General features: G+C 45.3%; 1 protein-coding gene across 9 annotated transcripts in view; it reads left to right on the top strand.

The window, feature by feature from the left end:
• The window catches only part of OPCML (opioid binding protein/cell adhesion molecule like), a 1,155,658-nt gene that overhangs the window by 594,517 nt on the left and 535,540 nt on the right, over positions 1-25,601 (top strand). For 5 of the 9 annotated variants that reach the window (XM_074015669.1, XM_074015668.1, XM_005580196.4 and 2 more), the window contains exon 2: positions 17,530-17,614. In XM_074015669.1, coding sequence (XP_073871770.1) covers positions 17,530-17,614 — 85 coding nt within the window. Of the gene's footprint in view, positions 1-17,381; positions 17,615-25,601 lie in introns of those variants that run through there. The other 4 variants (XM_005580195.5, XM_005580192.5, XM_005580194.5 and 1 more) reach the window with 1 other exon arrangement.

Raw genomic sequence — 25,601 nt, 5'->3', positions numbered from 1 at the left:
GGGGAGGGAGATGGTGGAAAATAGAGCAGAAGAGGCAGTTTTATTTCACAGCCCTGCTTTACTCTCCACTGAAGCAGCCTGTGCTTTTGCAGGGACCCCGCCTTGCCTCCGGTTTTTGTTCCCCTGTTGACCTCCACCATCCGCAGCCCCCGCTCCTGGCCTCGCCCCAACCTCCCATTTCCATCACAACAGTTGTGCTTTTTACACACGTGGGATTCCCACTTTCTTCAAATGGGATTCTCTCTGTACTAAGCACAGCAAACTTCCGATGTGCCCATGGTAAGAAAGGAAGGACTGGGGCTTTCGAGGGAGATCTTGACTCTTGATAGTCTAATCTTATCCTGGACCTCAGTTTTCTACACATAAAGTTACGATTATTGGGCCAGCTAAATGAGATTATGCGTGTAATTCATTTACCTTAGAATTGGATATACTGCGTGCACTCAGTACGTTCTTTATTATTATTATTAACAGTGGCAGTAGTAGGAGTAGTGAATTTTAAATTCTCTCTTTCGTGTTTTAAACCTCCCAGTTCAATATTTGTGGTCAAGGTCAAGAGGTTCAAGCACCTGTTTAAGCTGTTTTAGAGCCAAATATGTTTCCCAGATTCCATTTCTTAATGGAAGATTGGAGTTTTGCCCTGTAACAGTGAGTGTTTTGGACGGTGTTCCATTTTGGAACATAATACAGGCAATCACCCAATTTCATTTTGAAAGAACAATTGAGATTACTATGTGTGAGATGAGACAGGTTTGGGTGTTTTTCCTTCTCAGGCTGCCAAGTTAGCAGGGTGTGTCCTGAAATATTCTCTCTTTCCAATTTCCTTTCTGCCTCCCAGATTTAAGGAGCCACTTCTAAATCTGAGCCTGTGTATAGTAGTAGTGTATAGTGTGTAGATCCTGATTTTTTTTCTGAAGTAGATGTAGGTAAATGGAAGCCCTGTGAATCACTATGATGCTTACAGAGCTATTTTTGGCCTCTCTGCATTCCACTTTCTTTTCCACTCTCTGTGCCATCTAATCCCTTGCACTGTGCCCCACTCTTCCTTTCCCGAAAGATTGCTCTGTAGCAAGTGATGCTGTTTGACAGCATTTTACCCACAATAGAACCTCTTTCATAATTGGAGACAGTCCTCTCAAATCCTGCCGCTGCTTTATCAACTAAGTTTATGGCATATTCTGAATCCTTTGTTGTCGTTTCAACAATGTTCACAGCATCTTCACCAAGGGTAGTTTCCATCTCAAGAAACCACTTCCTTTGCTCATCCATGAGAAGCAACTCCTTATCTATTCAAGTTTATTGTGGGACTGTCACATCTGTAGCCTCCACTTCTAGTTCTAGTTCTCTTGCTGTTTCCACCACATCTGCTGTTACTTCCTCCACTGAAATCTTGAACCCCTCAAAGTCATCCATGAGGCTTGGAATCAACTTCTTCTAAGCTCCTGTTCATGTGGATACTTTGGCCTCCTGCCATGAATCACAGGTGTTCTGAGTGGCATTTAGCATGGTGAACCTTTTCCAGAAGGTTTTTGGGTTACTTTGCCCAGATCCATGAGAAGAATCACTGTTTATGGCAGCCATAACCTTACAAAATGTGTCTCTTGAATAATAACATTTGAAAGTTGAAATTTGTTTTTGATTCACGGGCTACAGAATAGAGGTTGTGTTAGCAGGCGTGAAAACAACATTCATCTCTTTGTACATCTTCATAGGAGCTTTTGGGTAACTAGGTGAATTGTCAATAAGCAGTGATATTTGGAAAGGTATCTTTTTTTTTTTTTTTCCTGAGAAGTAGGTCTTAATAGTGAGCTTAAAATATTCAGTAAACCCTGCTGTAAACAGATATGCTGTCATCCATGCTCTGTTGTTCCATGTATGGAGCACAGGCAGAGTAGCTTTGGCATAATTCTTAAGGGCCCTAGGATTTTCAGAATGATAAATGAGTATTGGTTTTCACTTAAAGTCAACAGCTATATTAGCTCGTAACTGGAGAGTCAGCCTGTCCTTAAGCTTTGAAGCCAGACATTGACTTCTCCTCTGTAGCTATGAAAGTCCCAGATGGCACCTTCTTCCAACACAAGGTTGCTTCAGCTACACTGAAGATCTGTTGTTGAGTGTAGCCACCTTCATCAATGATCTTAGCTACATCTTCTGGATTACTTGCTGCAGCTTCTACATAAGCACCTGCTTCTTCACCTTGTACTTCTATGTATAAAGATGGTTTCTTTCCTTAAACCTCATCAACTAACTTCTGCTAGCTTCAAACATTTCTTCTGCAGCTTCCTCACCTGTCTCAGCCTTCATAGAATTGAAGAGAGTTACAACCTTGCTCTGGATTAGGCTTTGGCTTAAGAGAATGTTGTGGCTGGTTTGACTTTCTATCAAGACCACCAAAACCTTCTCTATGTCAGCAACAAGACTGTTTTGCTTTCTTATCATTTGTGTGTTCACTGGAGTAGTGCTTTTAATTTCCTTCAGGAATTTTCCTTTGCATTTGTAACTTGACTAAGTCTTTGGTGCAAGAGATTTAGTTTTCAGCCTATCTTGGCTTTCAACCTGTCTTCTTCATTAAGCTTAATCATTTCCAGAGTTTTATTTGAAGTGAGGAATGTGCAACTCTTCCTTTCATTTGAACACTTAGAGACCTTTGTAGGGTTATTAATTGGCCTAATTTAAATATTTTTGTGTCTCGGGGAATAGGGAGGCCTGAGGAGAAGGAGAGAGACTGGGGAATGGTTGGGTGGTAGGGCAGTCAGAACACACATATTTATTAAGTTTCCTGTCTTACATGAGCATAACTCATGGTGCCGGAAAACAATTAAAATAGTAACATCAAAGATTACTGATCACTACCAGATATAATGAGAAAGTCTGAAATATTGCAAGGATGACCAGAATGTGGCACAGAGACAGAAAAAATGGTGCCACTAGACTTGCTTGATGCAGGGTTGCCACAAACCTTCAATTTGTAAAATACCTAATATCTGCAAAACACAATGAAGCAAAGCACAATAAAACTAGATGTGCCTGTACATACAATATATATGTATGTGTTTGTTTATTTATAAATAAATATGTATTTAACTGTATAAATTTATTTATCTCTACCTCTGTCTTGGGCTCTATCTCTATAAAATCTCCCCTTGGCCATGTTTCCCTGGAGAACCCTGATTATATAAGAGAGTCGGGCCCATCCTGCTTCTCTCCCGTGTTATGCTCCTGCCCCTTTCTTTCCTTTTCTTTTGCTTCCTCTTTGCCATTTTCTTCACCCCCTTTTTCTGGAGACTTTCTAATGCCTGGAGGACAAAGGAAGGAGGATGAGCAATGGATTCTCCATCTCCTTCCTTCCCAGTCCTCTGAACTGCATTTCCTGCCATCATGGGAAATGTTGAGCCTCATGACCCAGGGGGACTGTTTTGTTTTGGTTTTGGTTTTGGTTTTGGTTTGAGACAAGGTCTTGCTCTGTTGCCCAGACTGGAGTGCAGTGGCATGGTCATAGCTCACTGCAGCCTTAAACTCCTGGACTCAAGTGATCCTCCCACCTCAGCCTGTCAATCAGCTTGGACTACAGGCATGAGCCAGAACATCTGCCTATTTTTAAAAATTTTTGTAGAGATAGAATCTTGCTATGTTGCCCAGGCCGGCCTTGAACTTTTGGCTTCAAGCAATCCTCCCACCTTGGCCTCCCAAAGTGCTGGGATTATAGCTGTGAGCCACCATGCCTGGCCTTTTTTAATTTTTTCCTGACTCTATCTTTGTAAAACTGATTCCATCCAGCCAGGTGACAGGAAACGAGAGTTGCTTGGAGGAGAAGAAAGCTTTTAGGGTCGAATACAGAATACAATGTCAGTGTTGGGTTAAGGAGTGGGTATGGGGCATTAGTGGACGAAAAGAGGCTAGTCAGAGACAGATCCCGGATACTATTGTCTAACATAAGTGTGGTGGTGAGAACGCACATAGCCTGGCAGAATTTTAGAAACTGTCCAATCCAATCTGGTCAAAACCCAATTTATTGTGGATTTCTACCAAAATGTTTGAGGTTTTGGTCAAAACCTACAATAAAAATACTGTGTCAAGCATGCCCAGAACACAAGAGCATATGAGGGATCCTGAGAGTGTCTGTGAATAAAGGCGGGGCACTGTCATGTAAACATACGTTATGAGAGGCTTGCTCTCTAAGCTGAGTTACAATATATCACAATAATTATGTAAATCACAAGCTATGTTTCTGATAAATCTGGCTATGATTTATTGATTAGAATCCTAATACCTGCAGCTCATCTTCATTGCTTGTTAGCTACTTGGTATGGCTACCCGCTTTTCCACCGTGGTTAACTTCTCACCATGTAAATAACAGTGTGTTCCAACATCAGTAGTGTATGGGCACAGAGGCGTTAGAGCAAGACAAACTGAATCACTCTAATTCTTTTTTTTTTTTTTTTTTTTTTTGAGACGGAGTCTCGCTCTGTCACCCAGGCTGGAGTGCAGTGGCCGGATCTCAGCTCACTGCAAGCTCCGCCTCCCGGGTTCACGCCATTCTCCTGCCTCAGCCTCCCGAGTAGCTGGGACTACAGGCGCCCGCCACCTCGCCCGGCTATTTTTTTGTATTTTTTAGTAGAGACGGGGTTTCACCGTGTTAGCCGGGATCGTCTCTCGATCTCCTGACCTCGTGATCCGCCCGTCTCGGCCTCCCAAAGTGCTGGGATTACAGGCTTGAGCCACCGCGCCCTGCCGAATCACTCTAATTCTTGTTCTCCACCTCTAGCTAATTTGCCACTGATAAAATCCAGTGTCCAAATGTGGACAAATACCTTTGATTATTTAATATTTGGTCCATGAATCTTGAATAGCTATGATATCTGTGAGACTGGAGGGTATGGGTTAAAAATACATAATTATTTTTATTATTAATTGAATAAATATTGACTGGAAACCTACTATATGCCAGGGATTATTCTGGGTGCTGGTAATACAGCAATGAACCTTGAGGGGACTAGGAAAAGGTTCAGCATTTTCTTTTTTCTTTTTGAGACAGTGTCTTGCTCTGTCACCCAGGCTGGAGTGCAACAGCAGGATCTCAGCTCACTGCAACCTCTGCCTCCCAGGTTCAAGTGACTCTCCTGCCTCGGCCTCCTGAGCAGCTGAGATTACAGGCGCACGCCACCACACCCTGCTAATTTTTGTATTTTTAGGTGAGGTGGGGTTTCACCATGTTGGTCAGGCTGGTCTCGAACCTCATGATCTGCCCACCTTGACCTCCCAAAGTGCTGGGATTACAGGCGTGAGCCATCGCGCCCAGCCAGATTCAGCATTTTCTACCTTGCACTTCTAGAAATGACTAGGAGTAATCTTTCTTCTCTATATATTGCTTTATCAAATAATACCTTCCTTATAGAGGTGTTAACAGGATTACATTAGATAGCATCTGTCAGGTGTGTGTTCTAGTGTCTGAGCTGCTGGTAGGATGGTGATGATGATGATGACAATGACAACTGTCACTATTTTTAAAATATTGGTTGGTTGGTCTGCATCTGAATGGGTCCAGAGATGGAAATTTTTTGACCTTAAACAATTCATCCTGTATATATCTTTAATCATCAACAGTGTACGAAATGCTGTGATGAACACAGGCAGCTGTACAACACCTTCAAGGAGCTCTTAACTTTCAGACACATTAAAAAAGTATTCAGGACTCTCATGCTGAAGATGAAATAAGACAAAACAGTACCAGCCTCCCCCAGACCCCCATCTCCATCCAGCATTTCTTCACAGCTAAGCTTGACACCCTGGACCACATTTGTTTTCCCCACTCCTGAGGTTCCACTCATTCCTCAGCTCACCACTGCCTCACTCCTGCTGCCTCAGCAGTAAAACAGCTTCTGCAGAATTCATCAGTGCCCTCCACTGTGGAAGATCAAAAGCATGGCTGTGCGTCCTCTGCTAGCCTGAATCCTCTCGTAGTGGATGCCGCTGGCCGCTCTTTTCTTCTGAAAGGTGTCCTCCCTGATTTCTGTGTGGGCGCTGATCCTGCGTTTCCTTCTATTCTTCTGGCCACTCCTCAGGCTCCCTCATGAGCTCTTTTTCCTCCTACCCCTATGTGTTTGTGTTGCTCAGAATTCACACTTAATGCCTCGTTTCTTCTCACTCCTGCTCTTGCTCAGTGACTTCATTAGTACCCAGGCCTTCAGCTCCCATGTATGCAAAGATGATTCCAAAATCTATCACTGTAAACATTGTCTCTTGCTCAGACTCAACACCAAAATATCCAAATGCCAACAGCACATTTTTAGTTGGATGTTTCACCAGCACCTCAAGTTCAGTGTTTAACGCCCTGCCCTCCACTCAGTATCAACTATTCTTACTACGTCTCTGGGATTGGTAGCGCTGTTCACTCATCTGCCAAAATCAGAAGCCACATGGCAGTCTCAGTCCTACTCAGTCCTTAAAAGTGAACTCTTCCTTTGAGGAGTCTTTTCCTTTGAGCAGCTTTCCAAGAACCTGATCTAATTTTAACGGCCTCGTTTGAGATCCTGTAGCATACTGTACATATTTTTATTTTAAATCTTATCATACCATACTATGATACCTGATTTATTTCTTCTACTAGACTATAAACTCCTTGAGAGCAGGTAACACATCATGTTCTTTGGATTTTCAGGCCAAGCAAAATGCCTAGACGGTCAGTGACCATTGGTCCTCCCACCAAAACAAACAAACAAACAAACAAAAAACAAGAAAGAATGTTTGAAGTAGTGAATTAGTCAACAAAATAAATCAACAATATTAAAAAAAAGTTTGGCAAGACAGATATTATTTCAAGTAACTGACATATTCTACAAAACACAAGTTCTAGCTCCTCTCTAAGACCCAGAAAATCAGATTCATTTTAGCAGGAAGTACGTGTACAGCCCAGTAAGGATCAGCCACTCATGGAGTACCGCCTATGTGCCAGGCTCTCTGCAAGCCACCTTACATACGGTTTGCTCAGTTCTTTAAATAAAAAAGTGTTATTTCTCCCATCCAACCAAGGAGGAATCCTGGGCTCAGAGAAGCCTGGTCCATTGCTGGGGACCCCCAGCTCTCAGAGGGCAGGTCCAAATTTAGAACCCGGCAAGCCCACCTCCAGCGGCATTCTCTCCTCCACACTCTGGGTTCCCTGGGGAGGAAGAATCCATTTTCCACCTGTCATGGTCATTCTGTTAGATACTGTAGTGAGACTGGGGAGGGGTAAGACTGTAATAATGGTACTGAACATTTAAAAAACACATTTTATGGCTTGTAGGTCTCAATATAATGGTTTTTGTTATTTGATTTATAGAACTATGTGAGGTGTGACTATAAAGTAATGAGGCTGATTTTATTGTATGACTTGTGGAAATTGGTCCCTTTATAGGGGTCTCCAGCCTTTCTAGAATGAAATGCTTTAATGTAGTTGACGCCTGTGCTTCCCCATTGTCGAGGCACTGGGGGCCAAGGAGGGAAGGAGACGGTTACTAAAAGAGTTCCTTAGTGCGAATGGCATTGGATCTTTGGCTGACAGCTTCACGGACTTTCTGCAAACTGTGGAGAGTGGACAGCAGTTCTCTCGTGCGGCAAATATTTGCTGAGTACTTACTCTGTACTGGGCCCTGGTCTGTAGCGGAGGAATCAGGGATGAACAAAATAAACACTCTGTTCTTGGGACCTTGCAATTCTAATGAGAGAGAGAGTTTACATGCATGCAATGCACACAGAAACTTGGAAGGAAAAAGAGTCGGCTAGGGGCTATTGTTACACTCCTTAGATTCTAAAGCTCTCCACAGATCACTCTCTAAGCCTTGGGGGACCTCACAGGTATCTTTTTACAGTGTAAATCTTATGTGCCTTAGGTTGGCCTGTTTATTTTAAAGTTTTTTTGTTGTCATGTTGTTACTTGTGTTTATCTACTTGGTTATTTTTTGTTGTTTTGTTTGCCTTGGTTTTGCCTACTTCATTCTGGCATTAAGGATGGAAAAAAGGAATTGAATATCCCCCGTCATCGCGAGCTGCCATCATGCCAGGCTCTGGGAAGGGCGCTTTCACATGCATCGTCGTGCTCATAGCCGTCCTGTGAGGAAGCTCTTGTGCACACCGCTCACGGAGGAGGGGACACAAACTCAGAGGATTGCCCTGCTTGGAAGTAGCAAAGCTGGGATTGGAAGCCAGGCGTTTTAATTCATGCACAATGCCGGTTCCTTCCATCAGGCCAGGCAGATGCATTCTAGGTTGAAAAGGATGTCATGTGGTCTGTGATGGAAAAGAGGAACAGGTTGAGATTTAAGGGGCCTGAATTCTGACCTTAGGTTAGCAGCTGACTAGGAAAACCATTGAATGTGTATTTGCATCAGTTTTGGAAGAGTGCAAGCAAGAATGAGAAGCAAGATTCCACATGGATTTCCTGCATTAATTGTGCAAGCAGCTATAATATAGGGATTGGTTTGGGTTTTTTAGAGGAGAGTACTTGTGTCTCATCCAAAGTGGTATGTCCTGTGATATGTGATTCCCTTTCTTGTGACTTTCTTAGCCTAAAGACGGAAGCCCCAGTCAAGTCTTACCACTCTGTTCACCACAACACATTCTGAGTTCACTACAGCTCAAGCCACCATGTCTTCTCGGTCACTCCACTCCACTGGGTCCACACTGACTTAGATAGGTTTCTGTCATACAAATACCCATCAAACCCAGGCTTCTCACTTTATATGTCTCCCTAATATACACATAGAACAGCTGGGTACAATCTTCTCTCAGATAAACACAAGCTGTAAGTCTTCCTTATTTATGAATAACACAGTTTGAAATTGCTTTTATAACTGAATACAAATTTTATTAGATAAATTCAGATATTTCTGTGTGATCCCAGATTCTCCAATAGCTATCATCTGGACAGCCCCTCCAGGGCAAAATAAAAGCTTATTAATAACCACAGAAGCCTTTTCATTTTTAGGCAACTTCTAATTCTAAAGTGACCTCTTCTTCAAAATCAGAGAAAAACCTGTCTTGTTTCTTTTATTATATACACACACAGAGAAAAAGCCTTTGGACACCTTGGGAATTTTTGTGTCTTGCTCTGTACAGCTTATCTGCCCACAGAGATACTTCAGAGAAGAAACTTGTGACAATGGGGAGTTAGGCCTCTTTCTGTAGGCAGTAATAACTAGCATTTATTATGGACTTAGTGAGTGCCAGGCACGATGCCAATTACTTTACATGCGGTATTTCGCTTAACACTGATGTCGGCTGAATCATGGCCCCCAAAATTCGTATGTTGAAACTCTAAGCACCAATGTGACTCTACTTAGAGATACGGCTTTTAGGAGGTGATTAAAGTTAAAGGGGTCAGAAGAATGGGGCCCTAATCCCTTAGAATTGGTGGCCTTCTAGGAACAGAGAGAGGTTTCTTCCCCATGTGAGCACAGAGCAAGAAGGTAGCTGTCTCAAGCCAGAAAGAGAGCCCTCGTCGGAGCACGTTCACGCTGGCATCCTGATCTCAGACTTGCAGCCTGTGCCACTGTGAGAAAACTAACTTCTGTGAGGCCACATAGTCTGTAGTGTTTTGTTATGGCAGCCTGAGCTGACTGAGACATATCCTCACAAGTGCTCTACAGATTCGTTGCTATGGTGGTCTCCATTTACAGAGGTGGCAGCTGTAAGATGAGTGAATGAGGGAGCGTGTGTAGAGTCCCACAGAGAGTGAGCTGCAGAGGTGGGGCTCGGACTGACGCCTGCCTGCCCTGTGTTTGTTCTGGTCTTCCCTGCTGCACTCTAGAGCACAGGCACAGTCCACCTAGATCACAGCAGTGAAGTCAAAACGGGCCGAGGTCTTAAACCCAAGTCCTACGACTCACATTAAGGGTCAGTGAGCAGCATTTTCTTGTTTTCTTAAAAACAGTGAAAACTTCATGGCCTCATCTCCACACAATGTTAGTCTACTCCCAAAAGATAACTTGTGACCAAGTAGAGGGGAAATATTAAGAGACGACTAAATGGAGTGAAATAGGTTACGTCTCATAGGGTTGGCTGAAGGGGCCTATTTCCAAATTACCGACAAAGGCAGAAGAGCCTCTAGATTCAGGTTGAGGGTTTCACGGATAATACGCCACCTCCCAAAAATGCACACAGCAGAGCTTTGTCACTATTTTTATGGTAATTAGGAAAGCAAGCTTTCGATGAGACAATAACATCACCCTCAGTCCTCCATGCTAAGCTTCAAATCTCTTTCCCCCACTGTCGTCCTGATGTCTCCATTTGACTGTCTCATAGAAGTGATAGCTTCACAACTTAATCAGAACTCTTTATTCATTCTTCAATTCCCTCTTCCCTAAACCCATTCCTTCTGGCATGGCATCATTCTCGTTACAGGTAGTTGTAAAATGCAGCCAGTTACCCAAATCTTCCTCAAGCTCTCTCTTTTTCTCAATCTCAAATCTCAGGAAGTCCTAACTACTATTCTTCAGAAATGCACCCTTCGCCTTTCCATAATTCTCTCTCTTCATTGCCACTGACATCGTTTCTGGCCTCCGCTGTTCCTGTCATGCCCTCTGCTTCCACCCTGTACCCCTGCAATCTAGTCCTCTACACAGCAGTCAAAGGGACTTGCGAAATTTTATCAATCACATCCTGTCACTCTTCTACCGAAATGTTTCCAAAGTTATTGTACTGCACTTAGAATCAATTCTAAAACAGTGACTGTGGCCTTCAAGGCCCAGTGCAGCTGCACCTTGATCTGCCCCTGGGTCTAGCGGGCTACCTCTGCCATATGCCCCTATGGTGTTCGTTTGCTCAGCTCCAACCTTCACTCGGCTGATCAGTCAGGACTCAGGTCAAGTGCTCCCTCTTCAGAGAGGCTTCCCCTGGCTGTTTCATTTTTCACTCTTCCCACACCATCACACTTCTTTTTTTAACATATAGCTTGTAGCACAATCTAAATATTTGCATCTATTTACTTTTTCTGGTCTCTTTCCCCCTTCTTCAACACTGCTCACACACCCTTGCAGAAAAGCACATAATAAAGGTGATCTCATTAATTACTGCATCTCCAGTCCCTAGAACCCTGTCCAACATAAAATAGGTGTGTGACACATATTTACAGAATTAATGAATTCATAAATGAATAAGTAAAAATTGTGTTACTTTTTTGTCATTTTTTAATTGGTTTCTTTCTTTGACTGTTCATCTTGGTTATCGCCATCTGTGTGAGACTGATCTGTCAAAGACTATAAGGCAGATAATGTCCTGCCACAAGTAAGAGAGTTTTCATAGCCCAGGATACTGTTTGGAAGTATCCATCCATACCCAAAGCAGCAGCAGTACTCAGCAGTCAGCTCTGGCAGCCAAGACAGTTTAGGTTCTGAACAGAAGTTGCTGCCTGACAAGGCCCACCTCCCCTTTGTCTTTCTCCATAATTGTGGGTTCGTGAGTTGTATGCACCATTGTTCAGCTGCTTCTCACAGGATGCATCTCTTCAGTGTCACAAGCTATGTTCCATCACCAGACAGTCCACATACACGTAGGAATAAATATTATAGGCCCACAATCTTATTTAAGCCAATTTGAAATGCAATAATGTGATTAGACTTTTTACAGGTGTTTTTCCCAGGTGGGTTGCCTTACTTTTCATCTAGCTTCTCTGGGACATTCTATCTTCTCCAGGTTGCAGATACCAGCTGTCAGTTTTAAGTGGCTAGAGTCACCTGAATTCTGACCCGGAAATCCCCAGGGTTCTTTACAGCTCTTTGCTTTCTTTGCTCTTCTTTCTCCTACCTGAGAAAGTTCCCTCTGGCAAGGATTCCTATTCTCAAGCCTGTTCATAATGACTTTTCTCTGGCTAGCCAGTGGTCTCTCTTGTGATCATTACAGTCCTGTAATCGGGATCCAACTTTGCATTTTCTGTTACAAATTGTCATAAACGAGACTTCCGTAGGTCTGAGCAGAACCTCTAGTTTGTAAATAGGGCATTTATAACCTTTTACTCACATCTTTTTTCATGTCACAAATTGTTATCATGTGAAAATGGGAGTTTTGCTGTATAACCATAATTCATGATTATTAAATTTTCCAATGTGCCCAGTCCTTTGGTGATATGTCGCATGCATTATCTCACTAATTGTCGCTTATATTAATCATGTTTTTATGTTCTGTATTTTATAATGCTTTGATATCCTGGTCTTGCTAATTCTTGGAAGACTGTCCCTCCTAGGGCTAGCTCATTCCTAGAGATGATAAAATACTTGCCTGTGGCCATGCCCTTTATGAGAACACCAATCCATTCAAAACCCATACCCCGAACATTTCTCTAATGCTCACACACCACATCAACATTGCCTTGCCCTAGATCACCCCAGGGCCAAGTACAGAACCATGAGAACCACCCCCACCGCCCTAACACAGAGCCTACCAGAAATATTCAAACTTTGTAATCCTAAGCTTGCTGAAGTTTGCCTACCTTGCCTCCCCCATTTATTTCCATGGAAATCACAATGAAGACCCTGTGCTAGGCCTTCCTCTCACTCCTTCTGCCTCCTGACCAACCCTGGTGCATCCCCATGTGGTCCAGCATGGCATGGTGTGCCCCTCCTCTTGGGAACTGCAAGGAATATACTCATCTTTCAAGGCAGTTGTCTCTGCGTCTGTCATCTTACCAGCCTTGATTTTAAAACATGCCAGGTACCTTTCAACAAACCCCAAACCCTGTAACATAGGTGGGATAGGTATTCCTGGGTACCAGCCAGGCAGCTAGAGAGATGACAAGTCAGTATCTGAACAGACAGTGTAACTTCAGAAGTAGTATAGGCTGAGCATCCCAAATCCAAACATCTGAAACTTTTTGAGGACAGACATGACGCTCAAAGGAAATGCTCATTGGAGCATATTGAATTTGAGATTTCCACATTTGGGATACTCAACAGTAAGTATAATGCAAAGACTCCAAAATTTAAAATAATTCAAAATCTGAAACACTTTTGGTCTCAAGCATTTCCAATAAGGGATACTGTTAGTCATGATGTTAATTTGTCTTTATATATGTTTCCACATATCTAAGAGGGTTTCACTAGGGGCCACCTTGTCATGACACTCAGCCAAGCATTTCCTAGAAAAGTTCTGACAGAAACTACTTAGTCCTCGTTCATTGTGAACCTCAACTCATTTTCTGTCTCTAATTTCAATTTAGTCTCAGCTTGATATTCTATAAATGCACACACTAGTCCACAGCAGTGTCCTACAGAGGAATGAACTCTCTCCCACACAACTGAAGACTCACAGAGATTCACATGAAATGCGACCTTTGCAGTCATTTCTCTGATTTGCTAGCCCATGAGTTGAGCCCATTTATTCACTCAGAAATACTGAGCTAGGAAATGCTGTTACAGAAGAAAATAGACACAGGCCCTCTTCTTTAGGACTCCAGATACCTTATTTCAGGGGAGCCAGCTGTGCAAAAAATGGGAAACTTGGTTTATTTCTTTGCAAGAGCAAGACTTATTATATACTGTTAAGAAAATTTACGCCTCGCTTCCACCCATCTCTGCTGCTCTTCTTTACTTGTCTCAGCCATTCTTTTCCTATGGGGAATCTCATGCTGTCCTAGCCTTTCTCTTTGTCCTTAATAACTCTTTCTGTCTCAAGCAATCTTTTATGAGTTGATTTAGCAACTGCCCCATTTTCGTCTCCTGAGAAGCAATAGAACCAGCAGGTCCAGGAGAGAGGAAGGGATGTGAATGCTCTACAACCAAGTGGCAGAGCTGCGGGCGTTGAGGGGAAGCCTGAGCCAAGTCCACGGCTGCCAGCCACCTGTGTTCAAGCTCCAAACTCTGCAACTGAAGAAAATCATAAGCCCGGCCTCAGGTTCTCAGCTTTCCACAAGTTAAAGTATGAAAAAGAGCCTTTCCCGTCTGGTGATACTAGACTAGAACTCAGAGCTGAGAGGTTGAAGTACAGTGTCAATCAGGAAACCCAGGTTCACTCAAGTCTTGAGAAAAGACATGTGTCATAAAAGCTAGGAGGAAATCCCAAATTAGGTTGTGGGGCTGCTCCCTGAGCCCCCAGCCTCTCCTCTCTGCATCACAGCTCCCCAAAGCCTTGTACCTCAGGAGCTTATGGATGAGAGCTGGACCCCACTGCTGCCTTTGTCATACCTGCTTTCTGGAAAGGACCTAACCCAGTGGTGCACTGCATGACAATGCCCTGTCAATGACAGGCCGCGTATATGACAGTGGTATAGAAAAGATTACAGTGGAACTAAAATTTAATATACTCCAGTGACACTGTAGCCATCTTAATGTCTTAGCTCAAAGTGTTACTCAGGCATTTGTGGTGATGCTGGTGTAAACAAACCCTACTATGCTACCCATCCCATTAAAGTCTAGCACATGCAAATATGTATAGTACATAATAATTGATAACAAATATAAATGACTATATTACTAGTTTTTATGTATACCATACTATACTTTTTATCTTTAGAGTATGCTCCTGCTACTTATTTTTAAAAGGTGATTGTAAAATAGCCACAGGCAGGTCCTTCAGGAGGTATCTAGAAGAAGGCATTGCTATCATAGGAGGTGACAGCTTCATGCGTGTTATTGCTCCTGAAGCTCTTCCAGTGTGAGGAAATGTGGAGGCAGAAGACAGTGATACTGATCATCCTGACTCCATGTAGGCCTAGGCTAATGTGTGTATTTGTGTCTTAGTTTTTAGCAAACAAAATTTAAAAGTTAGAAAAAAGTGGAAAAAAGCTTAGAATAAGGATATAAGAATACATTTTTATACAATTGTACAACATGTTTGTGTTTTAAGCTAATGTTATTATGCAACAGTCAAAAAGTTAAAATAATTCAACGTTTATAAAGTTAAAAAGTTACAGTAGGCTAAAGTTATTATTGAAGACAGAAAAATGTGTTTTGATAAATTTAGGGTAGCCTAATTGTACAGTGTTTATGAAGGCTATGGTGGTGTGCAGTAATGTCCTAGGCCTTCATTCCCCACCTACTCACTGACTCACCCAGAGCAACTTCCAGTTCTGCAAGCTCCGTCGGTGGTAAATGTCTGTACAGATGTACCTTTTTTTTTTTTAAATCTTTTGTACTTTATTTTTATTGCACATTTTCTGGGTTTAGATACACAAATCCTTACTATTGTGTTACAGTTGCCTGTAGTATTCAGTACAGTAGCATGCTGTACAGGCTTGCAGCCTAGGAGCAATAGGCTCTACCACACAGCCTAGGTGTGTAGTGGGCTATGTCATCTGGGTTTATGGAAGTACACATCAGGATATTCACACAATGACAAAATCTCCTAAAGACAGTTCTCAGACTGTATCCCCCTTCATAAGCAGCATATGACTATATATGTTTCACTACAGCCGATACAATTACTGATAAGTATTCTCCCTTCTAGGTAAGATGCACTAATTAAAAATTTTAGACCTACACATATATGTGGTCTAACCCTTTTAGAATGGGGAATAGGGCGGTATTTATTTGTGCTCAGTCTCTCAGAACTGAAAGCAAGTAGTATGCCTTTGTATCCTTCAGCAACTAAAGTAATAAACGATAAGAGCTTAATGCTTATTTTTGAATTAAATTTCATTTTGCCAATTGTGCAGAGCCCGGTCTAATTTAACAAAAGGCTTTGAGAAAAAATACAGTAGAGCAGATGCGCATAGCAACCATTACATTAGAATACAACGGGGAGGCTTCTGCCAGGGGAGCAGAGAAGGCCTCCCGAGGGGCCCAAGGGACGCGGAGCTCTGGGGTTTAGAGCGGAAAGAGACAAATCCGAGACCAAAGAAACTGGGAGGCTGGTCTCCAAGAGCCCGGAGTCACCTCCCAGCACCACTGCGGTGCCACTTCCTGTGAGGGGTTTTAGGGGGATCAGTCCTACTACTTTTTAGGATCTTCCTGTGTTTTTCCCAGTCCCTGCTTTTTACCACGATAAAGTGTAGGACTGGGACAAATGTTGCATGCTGTGTTTTAAGGAGAAATTGAGATTTGCCACTTTGGGGACAGGCGTCCAGTGGAGGGGCACGGGCGTTTCCGAGGTGGGTCCTCGGAGGTGGGTCCACTCCGCCTCCGCACGGGCCCAGGACAGCGCGCCGTCAGGGCTGGACTCGGCTGGACGGGGAGCCGGCCGCAGCGCGGTGGACGGGCACACCGGTGCCCACCTGGCGTGGGCAGGGTAGTTCAGCTCTCCAGGGCGGGCTTTGAAAACTTCTGCGCTGGCATCGGCGAGGAAAGGTGCCGGTGTCAGTTTTCAATTTGCTGCTTTCCCCAGAACTCCCTCTCCCGCCCTCCCCTCTCCCTCCCCGCTCCCCCCACCTCACCCCTCCGCAGGGGAAGCCACTGCGAGGGGCGCAGCGTTCTCTCGGCTGCTGGCGCGGGTGTCGGACGGAGCGGAGTGGGCGCGGTGCGGGCTCATCCCTGCAGGCATCCCCAGCCCGGTGGGCGCGGCCGGGGTTAAGGTGGGCGCCCGCGCCCCGCGCCCGCCCGCCGGGATGAGCGCTCAGCCCGCGCCGCCCGCCCGCCCGCTGGCTCCGAGGCGGCACCGGGAGAAAGTGGCGGTCAGGGATGGAGCTGCTGCCATGACAACCCCGGCGGTCGGGGCCCGCTTGCGTCGGGGCTGCTCCCGGGAGGAAGGCGGCGCGGAGGCCGGGGGCGGCCGCTGAGCGTGGCGTCCGCGCGTCCCCGCGTCCCGTGCCGCGTCCCCGGAGGAGGCGGGGGCCGCCGTCCGCCCAGCTCCCCGTGCGCCCGGAGCCTGCGCCGGGCGGCGCTCCCCGGGCTGGCCGCGAGTCGCCGACCGGGCTGCGAAAGACCCACCGACCGGAGGACTCTGGCTGCGCCGGCTGCGCGTCCCCGCCTTGGAACTTTTTGCCGCCTGCCTTGGGGTTCCAGATGCGAGGCTTGGGGCTGGGGGACACGTACATCTGTACACGTGTGTGATCTAATAAAACATTTCCTCCTCTCCTTGAAGCCGCGGCTTTTTATGACAGCTCCTGTATGTCAGAGACACTTGCCGCCTTCTTTGGGTTATAAACTTTTGATGCCAGAGCTCTGCAGAACGTGCCCAACTGAATCTTAAAGTAGCGTCTCGAAGAGAGAGGCAGAGAAAGCGCAATCTGTGACCTTCATCCCCGCACCTTGCTACCTCCTCTCCCCTCCGGGCTGCCTCCCTCCTCCCCAGGGGAGCGTCAAGAAAGCGCTTTTTGGATGCAGGAGGGCGCATCTGGTTCTGCTAGGCTGGAAAGCAGAGGCAGGATCTGAGGAAGAATTCTTAGACTCCGGAGAGCCTGGACTCCTCTCTTCTCCTTCCCCCTGCTCCTGGCCAGCTCTGCCTCTTCCCTCCTCCCCGCACCGCTTCCTGAGCCGGCTGGTGCGCGGGGCGGGGGACCAGGACCGTGCGGCTGCCGGAGTTCTGGGAAGTTGTGGCTGTCGAGGATGGGGGTCTGTGGGTACCTGTTCCTGCCCTGGAAGTGCCTCGTGGTCGTGTCTCTCAGGCTGCTGTTCCTTGTACCCACAGGAGTGCCCGTGCGCAGCGGAGATGCCACCTTCCCCAAAGCTATGGACAACGTGACGGTCCGGCAGGGGGAGAGCGCCACCCTCAGGTAGGGAGCTGTCCTTCCGCGGGGCCGAGCCCCTGGGCTGCGGTCGCTGGGGAGAGGTGGGGAGAGGGGGACCGAGCGCGAGGGCCTTGTGCAGGCCCGAGGGGCGCCCGCTTGCGCGCTGCCGTGCCGACCGCCGTGCCCCTGGACGGGTTTGTCGTGTGCTCCGTCTATGCCGCTCCAGGATCTTATGCGTGAACCTCGAAGTCCACGTGTGGGACTCCATGGTTCTATGAAGCCATGACAGGCTAGATTCTCTCCTGCGTGGGCACCAAGATGAGAATATGAGGGCATGGATTTGAAACACTGGGTGGCTAGCCTGAGCCCCTTGGATGGCTGTCACAGGCCAGAAGGTAGATGATGAGGCAGGATCGTCCTCAGGACCACCAGGCTAGCCCCTATCAGAGATGCACCTCAAATGTAAGGCTGTGCAAATACCAGTGCCAGGCCACGGCCTGTTAGGAGTCTCCTCAAGACCCAGGACTCCTGCCAAACCTGGTGTAGTGCTCCTGGGGTCCCTATTGTGAATTATTAGAGCAGTTTTATTTTTGCAGACTGGGTCCAAGGAAAGGAAACATGTAGCTTTTATGCAACAACATCAGTCCTATGTGAAAAGCACAATAGGAGAGCTTTTTGTTTTACCTTAATGAGTTACAGAGAATCACTTGCATGCTCCAGGCAGAGAGGGGGAGAATCTTGGAATATGAACCTTTGGGGACTGGGCTTGCTGCGGCAGAGACTTTAATAAAAATGCAACCACCACTTTCCACCAGCTCAGCAGATACCATCTTTTATCCCTTTAATGAGGCAGTTCTGGTCCTAGGAGACAGATTCAGGGACGTCCCAGCTTAACTATGTCTCACAATGTACACAGGGCGAATGCATTTGCCCTGCCGATGACTTTGATGGTTATGGTGAAAATAAAACATCCTGACCCAGATTCTGCAGCCAGAATGCCTGGCTTCTCCTAGGAGAGTGTGAGGGTGGGAGTTCTTCCTGTTCCTCCATTGGCTTTCCTGGTGGAACCTTTCCTGCATCTAGACAAGCCTCTCCCTGGAGGAGGAAAGACAGGTCTCTGGGACACCGGAATTCTTTCCCTAAGCGCAAGGGTGAAGGTTGCATTCTGCCACTTTGGGTGATACTTAGCTGGATCTTTTTTTAAGTTAGAGAACAGGTCCCAGAACCCTGTGTGCTGATTCTCAGAAGCCCAAAGCAAATGGAGAAAAAAGGAGAATTGAGAGGCCCTTCCTGATAGATGAGAGGGAAAAGTCCTCCTGGCCATGTGGGTACCGCTCAGCCTGCCCCAGACTAGAATGTAATATCCCTACTTCATTGCTTCAAAGAAGGTTCCATGGGGAATCTGGGAACATTTCCCAATAAGCATTTGCAGTAGTCTAGTTGGCTTAAAGATATGAATAGCACACAGGTTATAATACATGTTAACCAAGGAAATGTCAGTAAATATTACTAGTGTTCAGGGATGTTGATGCTGCCACACACCTCTTTACCATCTAATGTGCCACTGGGGGCTAAGAGGTCTAGCACTGAATAGGATCTGAGCCCTGAATTTTCCAAAATCCTCTGTCCTCTTCCTTTCCCCCCAAATTAAACCAGAAAGCTTGAAAACTTGAGCTTTCTGCTTTCTGAGATGCAAGAAGACTATTCCACCAGCAGAGGGCCAGCTTCGATCTACCAATTTTTTATTAGCTGTTGGCCTGTTTTCATGATCTCAGTTCTAATGTTGAGCAGCTGGGCTTGGGAATGGGGATGGGAATAAAAAAAGAAAAGCTGAATAGTTGCTTTTTGTTCTTTGCAGAGAAAAAGAATAACTTACATGTTCTAGCATAACTGTTATCTGTTACCTGGTTGCATGGTGTAATTTTTGTTTAAGTAAGCACATGTCTCATGTTGATTTTGCGTCTCTTCTATACATTTACCCCAGAATAGAGAAATTCAGCACGTTATCTACATTTTAATCTCTTTAAATCCTCATTCTCTTAGCTCATGTCATCTTCTCTTTTATTATTTTCTTCCTTCGTTTTTATCAGATGCTCCCATAATATATACGTTCATCTGTTACTCATTATTTTCTTTCTTTTTTGTCTTTATCACTTAAGTCTTCTTATTCCTTGATTTTTTAAGGTTTTGATTTCACTGCTACCACAGTGTTTCTTAAAAGAACATAAACATCGTTTGCAAATTTCTGTATGTCCCCATCTCTCTCCTTTTGTTTTTACTCTTTTGCTCTATTGGTTAAGAGTTGTGTGCTGTGTGCCCATCTTAACAAATAACTGATTTGTCAGTACTCCGAGGGAGGGTCCATGTTTTCAGTTTCTGGAAGCCCATGGCTTTAACCCTAGGTAAATATACCATGTTTTATTTGGTGGTGTTTTTTGCTGTGTAAGTTGTAATTCTTAAGTATGGTTTCTTACTCTTTTGTCTCCTTAAAGACATTCATTAGGGATTCATTACTTGGGAACTGAGTGTTCCAAGCGCATTGCATGTTTAGAATGCACCAAAAAACACTGAATGATACCCATGCCCATCACACGGAAAACACTTTTAATGTGGTTGTCCTGGGTCAAAGTATCTTGAATCTGTTTCTAAATCTTGAACGAAGTCCCATGAAGAGGAGAGAGACCTAGTAGGAAAAGCAAAGGAGTCAAGAAACCTGGGTCTGCCTTTAAATTTCCCAGAGAAAAAACGGCACAGCTTAGAGAAGAATGATTTCCCTCCTTTGGGATATCAGTTTTGTTGTGACAGGTCTTTGATTGCTCTGAGGGACATTAGGAAGTGCTGTGCCAAAGATGACACTGAAGTTTTGAACGTGGATGAAACTCATTTTCTATAAGTGAGGCAATATTATCTTCCTCATAACTACTTCATAGGGCTACTTGAAAAGTAAAAATAATTATTTGAATATTGAGTTATTTTGCCCTCTTGGAAGAGGAGATGATATGGAAAATGAAGGTGCTATTCACTATGGTTGAATTATAGCTTCCATGAATCTGATTTGAATTCATTATTACAAATGGGCCCTCTTGGCCAGAATCACTTCATTACAATTATCTGCTGTTGGGTTGAAAATGTTCTGTGCTCTCTATTAGATTAGATATGACAAGAATCAAGAAGTCATGTGTCTGAATCAATGCCCACATCAGTAAAGGAGCCCAGGATGCTCAGTGTGGTCAGCTGGTGTCTGTTAAGCCATCTCAGCAGAGTGAATGATGGCCAGTTGTGCTTTCTTCACAGGCCTCAATCTCCTCCAAGTTTGCTTGAGTTCCTCTGTGGGTCCACATCATCTGTGTACATGAACATTTTGAGGGGCTGCAGTGAGGTGGAGGCAAGGTTGTTGCTGTAACTGTTCCACTCAATGGGAAAAGTTCCGACCAACATACAGGGTTTTCTTTCTGGTTTGCTTTTGTTTCGGTGTTTTGTGTTTTTTATTTCAACAGCAGGATAATCAGTTTTGCTGATCCAGGCTTGCTGATCTGGGATTATGCTTAATGGCTCTTTTCTAAAATGTCCCTGCATTTTCATTTGGAGTTCTGAACTAATCCATTCAAAATCAAGTATTTGAGGTTTAACTACTGCCAAGGAATAATCTGAGCAGTGGGATTTTGCCAAAGCAACCTGGGCAGTAGAGTTTCCAAAGACAAAGTTCTGTTGTTTGCCTGGGTGTGTTTCCGTACTTTGCACCTACCTTCAGTTCTTTTTTATGTAAATGAGAAGATTTTGAGTCGCCGTTAGACTATTCAACACAAACGCATGATTTTTCCATTTCAGTGTTTCAGTTGCCCAGGATGAATAAGAACTGGGTACATTCAAAGACTTTACTCCTAGTCTGGGAAGATAAAGACATTAAAAGAGACTCAAGCAGGGACAGGTCCATAAAGGACCTCTCAAGTGGTGGCACGAACCTGGTTGGAGTTACCTGGGATGCTTTTTAGAAATTCCATTGCCAGGAATTGATGATGCTAGGAATTCCATCCCAGATTGATGATGTCAAAATTCCTGGGTTTGGGGATGGACGTGGCCATTGAAAACATCTTTTCCAGTATTTCTAATGTGGAGCCAGAATCGAGAACACTGCTCTAAAGCCCTTTCTGGCTCTAGAGCCTCTGAGCGAGGCTTATCCAGTGTCCCTGCTTTCCAAGGAAGCATCTTCCCCATGTGTGCCTGCACCTCATGGGCAATGTCAATGCCCTAGAAAGCTCTGTGTTTGGGGGCCTAGGCACCTGGGGTGGATTCTTACTCTACCTCTCACTAACTCCACGGCCTTGAACATTTCAGTTGAATTGTGTACATACAGGAACAATATCTATTAAACCTGGTCTGCATTATCAGATGAAAGGAAGTATATGGGTTGTTCCATGAGCCATAAAGCAACATATATGTGCAAGTTATTACTGGTACTAAGTTGAACTCCTCAAAAACAACTGACAATACTCACAAATGTTTTTCAGTTTTGTACGCTCCATCTTGTTCTTCCTCTGTCCCCACACTTACACACAGCTTTAAAGTGTATTAGTCTTTTCACAGTACCACCCAGAATTCTTTCTGCGAGTGGTCAAGAATTGCCCTCGTCAGAGTTCCAGTAACCCTCGCTGCACAGATACACACTAGGACCTATTTTTTCATGTGTGATTATGGTTAGTCTGGGGGCTCCTGGAGCTTAGGAGCTGTGCCTTATGTATTATTGACGATAGATACTGTGGTGGATACTAAAGATTAAAACAAATAACTATTGGTTTAATGCTTTAATCCATCTTAATGGGAAACAACCACTTCTAGTGTATTATTGCCTCTACAGCAATGAAACTCTTATATCTAAACAATTTTATTATCTTCAAAATATGATCCTGGGATATTCAGGCACAGCAGTTGGTTAGAGGTCTTGGAGGCCTGAGGGACTTTTGGATTCCACTCAAATCACTTGCCAGAGGGGACGGTTGAATCTACCAGTGATGGCAGTCTGATCCAAACTATGCAAAGTCTTCACTATCCCTGAGGGCAAGACAAGCAGCAGGGTGGCAGAGTGAAGAGCAGTAGTACCACTGCTGTTTAGCAGCAGTAGAGGAACACACTTGGAAAGTGTACCTGTCTCTGCAGAGACAGGGCCTTGTGGGCCCAAGGAGATGCACAATACAGGGAGACAGCAAGGAGGTTGGCATGTCCTGGGTTGGGTCATGGTTGCAGGATCCAGCAGGCCTGGGAGAGCAAGGCTGTATTGACTCCGTGACACTCTCTGACATCCCTGATTGGTGGGAATGAGTCTGCCTCCCCAGCACACACACACCACACAAACACACACACATACACCCCACACACACACTACACACACACACACACACACACCACACACACACCACACACACACACCACACACACCACATACCCCCCACACACACACCACACACACACCACACACACACACACCACACACACACCACACACACACACACCACACACACACCACATACCCCCCCCACACACCACACACACACCACACACACACACACACACCACACACACACCACACACACACACACACACCACACACACACCACACACACACACACCACACACACACCACACACACACCACACACACACACACCACACACACCCCCCACACATACATTCCACACACACACACCACACACACACCACACACACACCACACACACACCACATACCCCCCACACACACACCACACACACACACACCACACACACACCACACACACACACACACACACCACACACACCACACACCCCCCACACACCCCCCACACATACATTCCACACACACACACCCCACATACACACATACACCACACACCACACACACACCACACACACACACCACACTCCACACACACACACCACACACACACACACCACACACACACCACATACCCCACCCCACACACCACACACACACCACACACCCCCCACACACCCCCCACACATACATTCCACACACACACCACACATACACACATACACCACACACCACACAAACACACACCACACACACACACCACACACACATACACCACACACACACCACACACACACACACCACACACACACCACATACCCCCCACACACACACCACACACCCCCCACACACCCCCCACACATACATTCCACACACACACACCCCACATACACACATACACCACACACCACACAAACACACACCACACACACACACCACACACACACTCCACACACACTCTCCACACACACACACCACACACACATACACCACACACACACCACACACACACCACACACACACACTCCACATACACACTCCACACACACACTCCACACACCACACACACACCACACACACCATGCACACATACACCACACAAACACACCACACACACCACACACACATACACCACACGCACATACACCACACACACACCACACACACACTCCACACACACACTCCACACACACACTCCACACACCACACACACATACACCACACGCACATACACCACACACACTCCACACACACACTCCACACACACACTCCACACACCACACACACACCACACACACCATGCACACATACACTACACAAACACACCACACACACCACACACACACCACACACACACTCCACACATACAAACAAACCACACAAACACACACACACACCACACACCACACACAACACACACTCCACACATACACACACCACACATACACCACACACACACCACACACACTCCAGGCATACACACACATACACACACCACACAAACACACACACACCACACAAACACACTCCACACACACACCGCACACCACACACACACCGCACACCACACACACACACAGACACGCATGTGCACGCGCTCCCTCTCTCTGAAGCAGGCCATGGGAGAAGATGTTTTAAAGCATTAGAAATATATGTTCCATGGCTTTCTGAACCTTTCTGGAAAACACAGCAGCTCTTATCTAAGCCCTTTGGGTAATTGTTTAACCTTTTTAAGTAAATTTGGCCCTCGGACTCGGTGTAGCTCTGTCTTTCTCATTTCCTTTCCTTCTGGTTTCTAAAAAAGGACTCTGCCCTCGGCCCACTCGCTGTGCTCACTAGGTGGCTCGCTCTGGGGGCGCTGGGGAGCCGGTCTGGCGGCAGTTTTTACAGATCTGATGGGATCCGGCAGCAAGACGCAGTGGAGAGGAAGAGTCGAGCAGGTCTCATTTGACCTTCCCAGGGGAGGACTTTTAAAATTACTTATTATTAACGGGAAGCTGTCTTCAGTCATGAGATGAGAAGAGGGAATTACAGTCCAAGACATCTTTAGGGCCGGCAGAAATTTGCATTGCCTAGTAAGTTAGAAACCAAGGGCTAACTTTTCTTCATTTTCTTTCTTTCTTTTTTCTAACATATACAATACAGCACCAAATTATTTCAGGTTTGTTTGTTTATTGTTTGCCTTGAATGAAGCCGCTCTTGCTCCTGTTAGGTGTAATTGGAGCTCAAGTTTGCATGAAATGGGTCTGGGGGAGGGGTGCACTCTTTTCATCTTGGTCCATTCTCAGGCCCCTGTTGTCTCCCAATAAATGACACTGCCTGCTTGATGCTTTTTATACCCTGGTGTATTTTCTTTTAAGAAGTGAGCGTTGAAGCTGTGATATCCAGGCTGCTCAGCACTGCCTAGCCTAGATCTGTGTATAGCTTTCCTGGTAGAGAAGTTGAGAGAAGGGAACTGTCTGCACCTTGCTCCACTACAAGATAACACTGCAGAGCCTTTAACAAAACCTGCAAGAGCCCAGGGGTGAGGGAAGGTTGTGGGGTGGGGACATGCTGATGCTATTGACACAAACAAAAGCTCCTGTTGTACATGGTTTACTATGTGTCAGATGCCACATTAATTACCTAACACTTCATGTAATTTTCAGACCATTACAATCCCTATTAACAGCCTAGGGGTCCAGGTTTAGAACAGTTAAACCACT

This window comes from Macaca fascicularis, chromosome 14 (genome assembly GCF_037993035.2).
Source record: "Macaca fascicularis isolate 582-1 chromosome 14, T2T-MFA8v1.1".
Classification (NCBI taxonomy): domain Eukaryota; kingdom Metazoa; phylum Chordata; class Mammalia; order Primates; family Cercopithecidae; genus Macaca; species Macaca fascicularis.
Note: the sequence above shows the minus strand (reverse complement) of the source record. Positions and strands in the feature narration are given on the sequence as shown.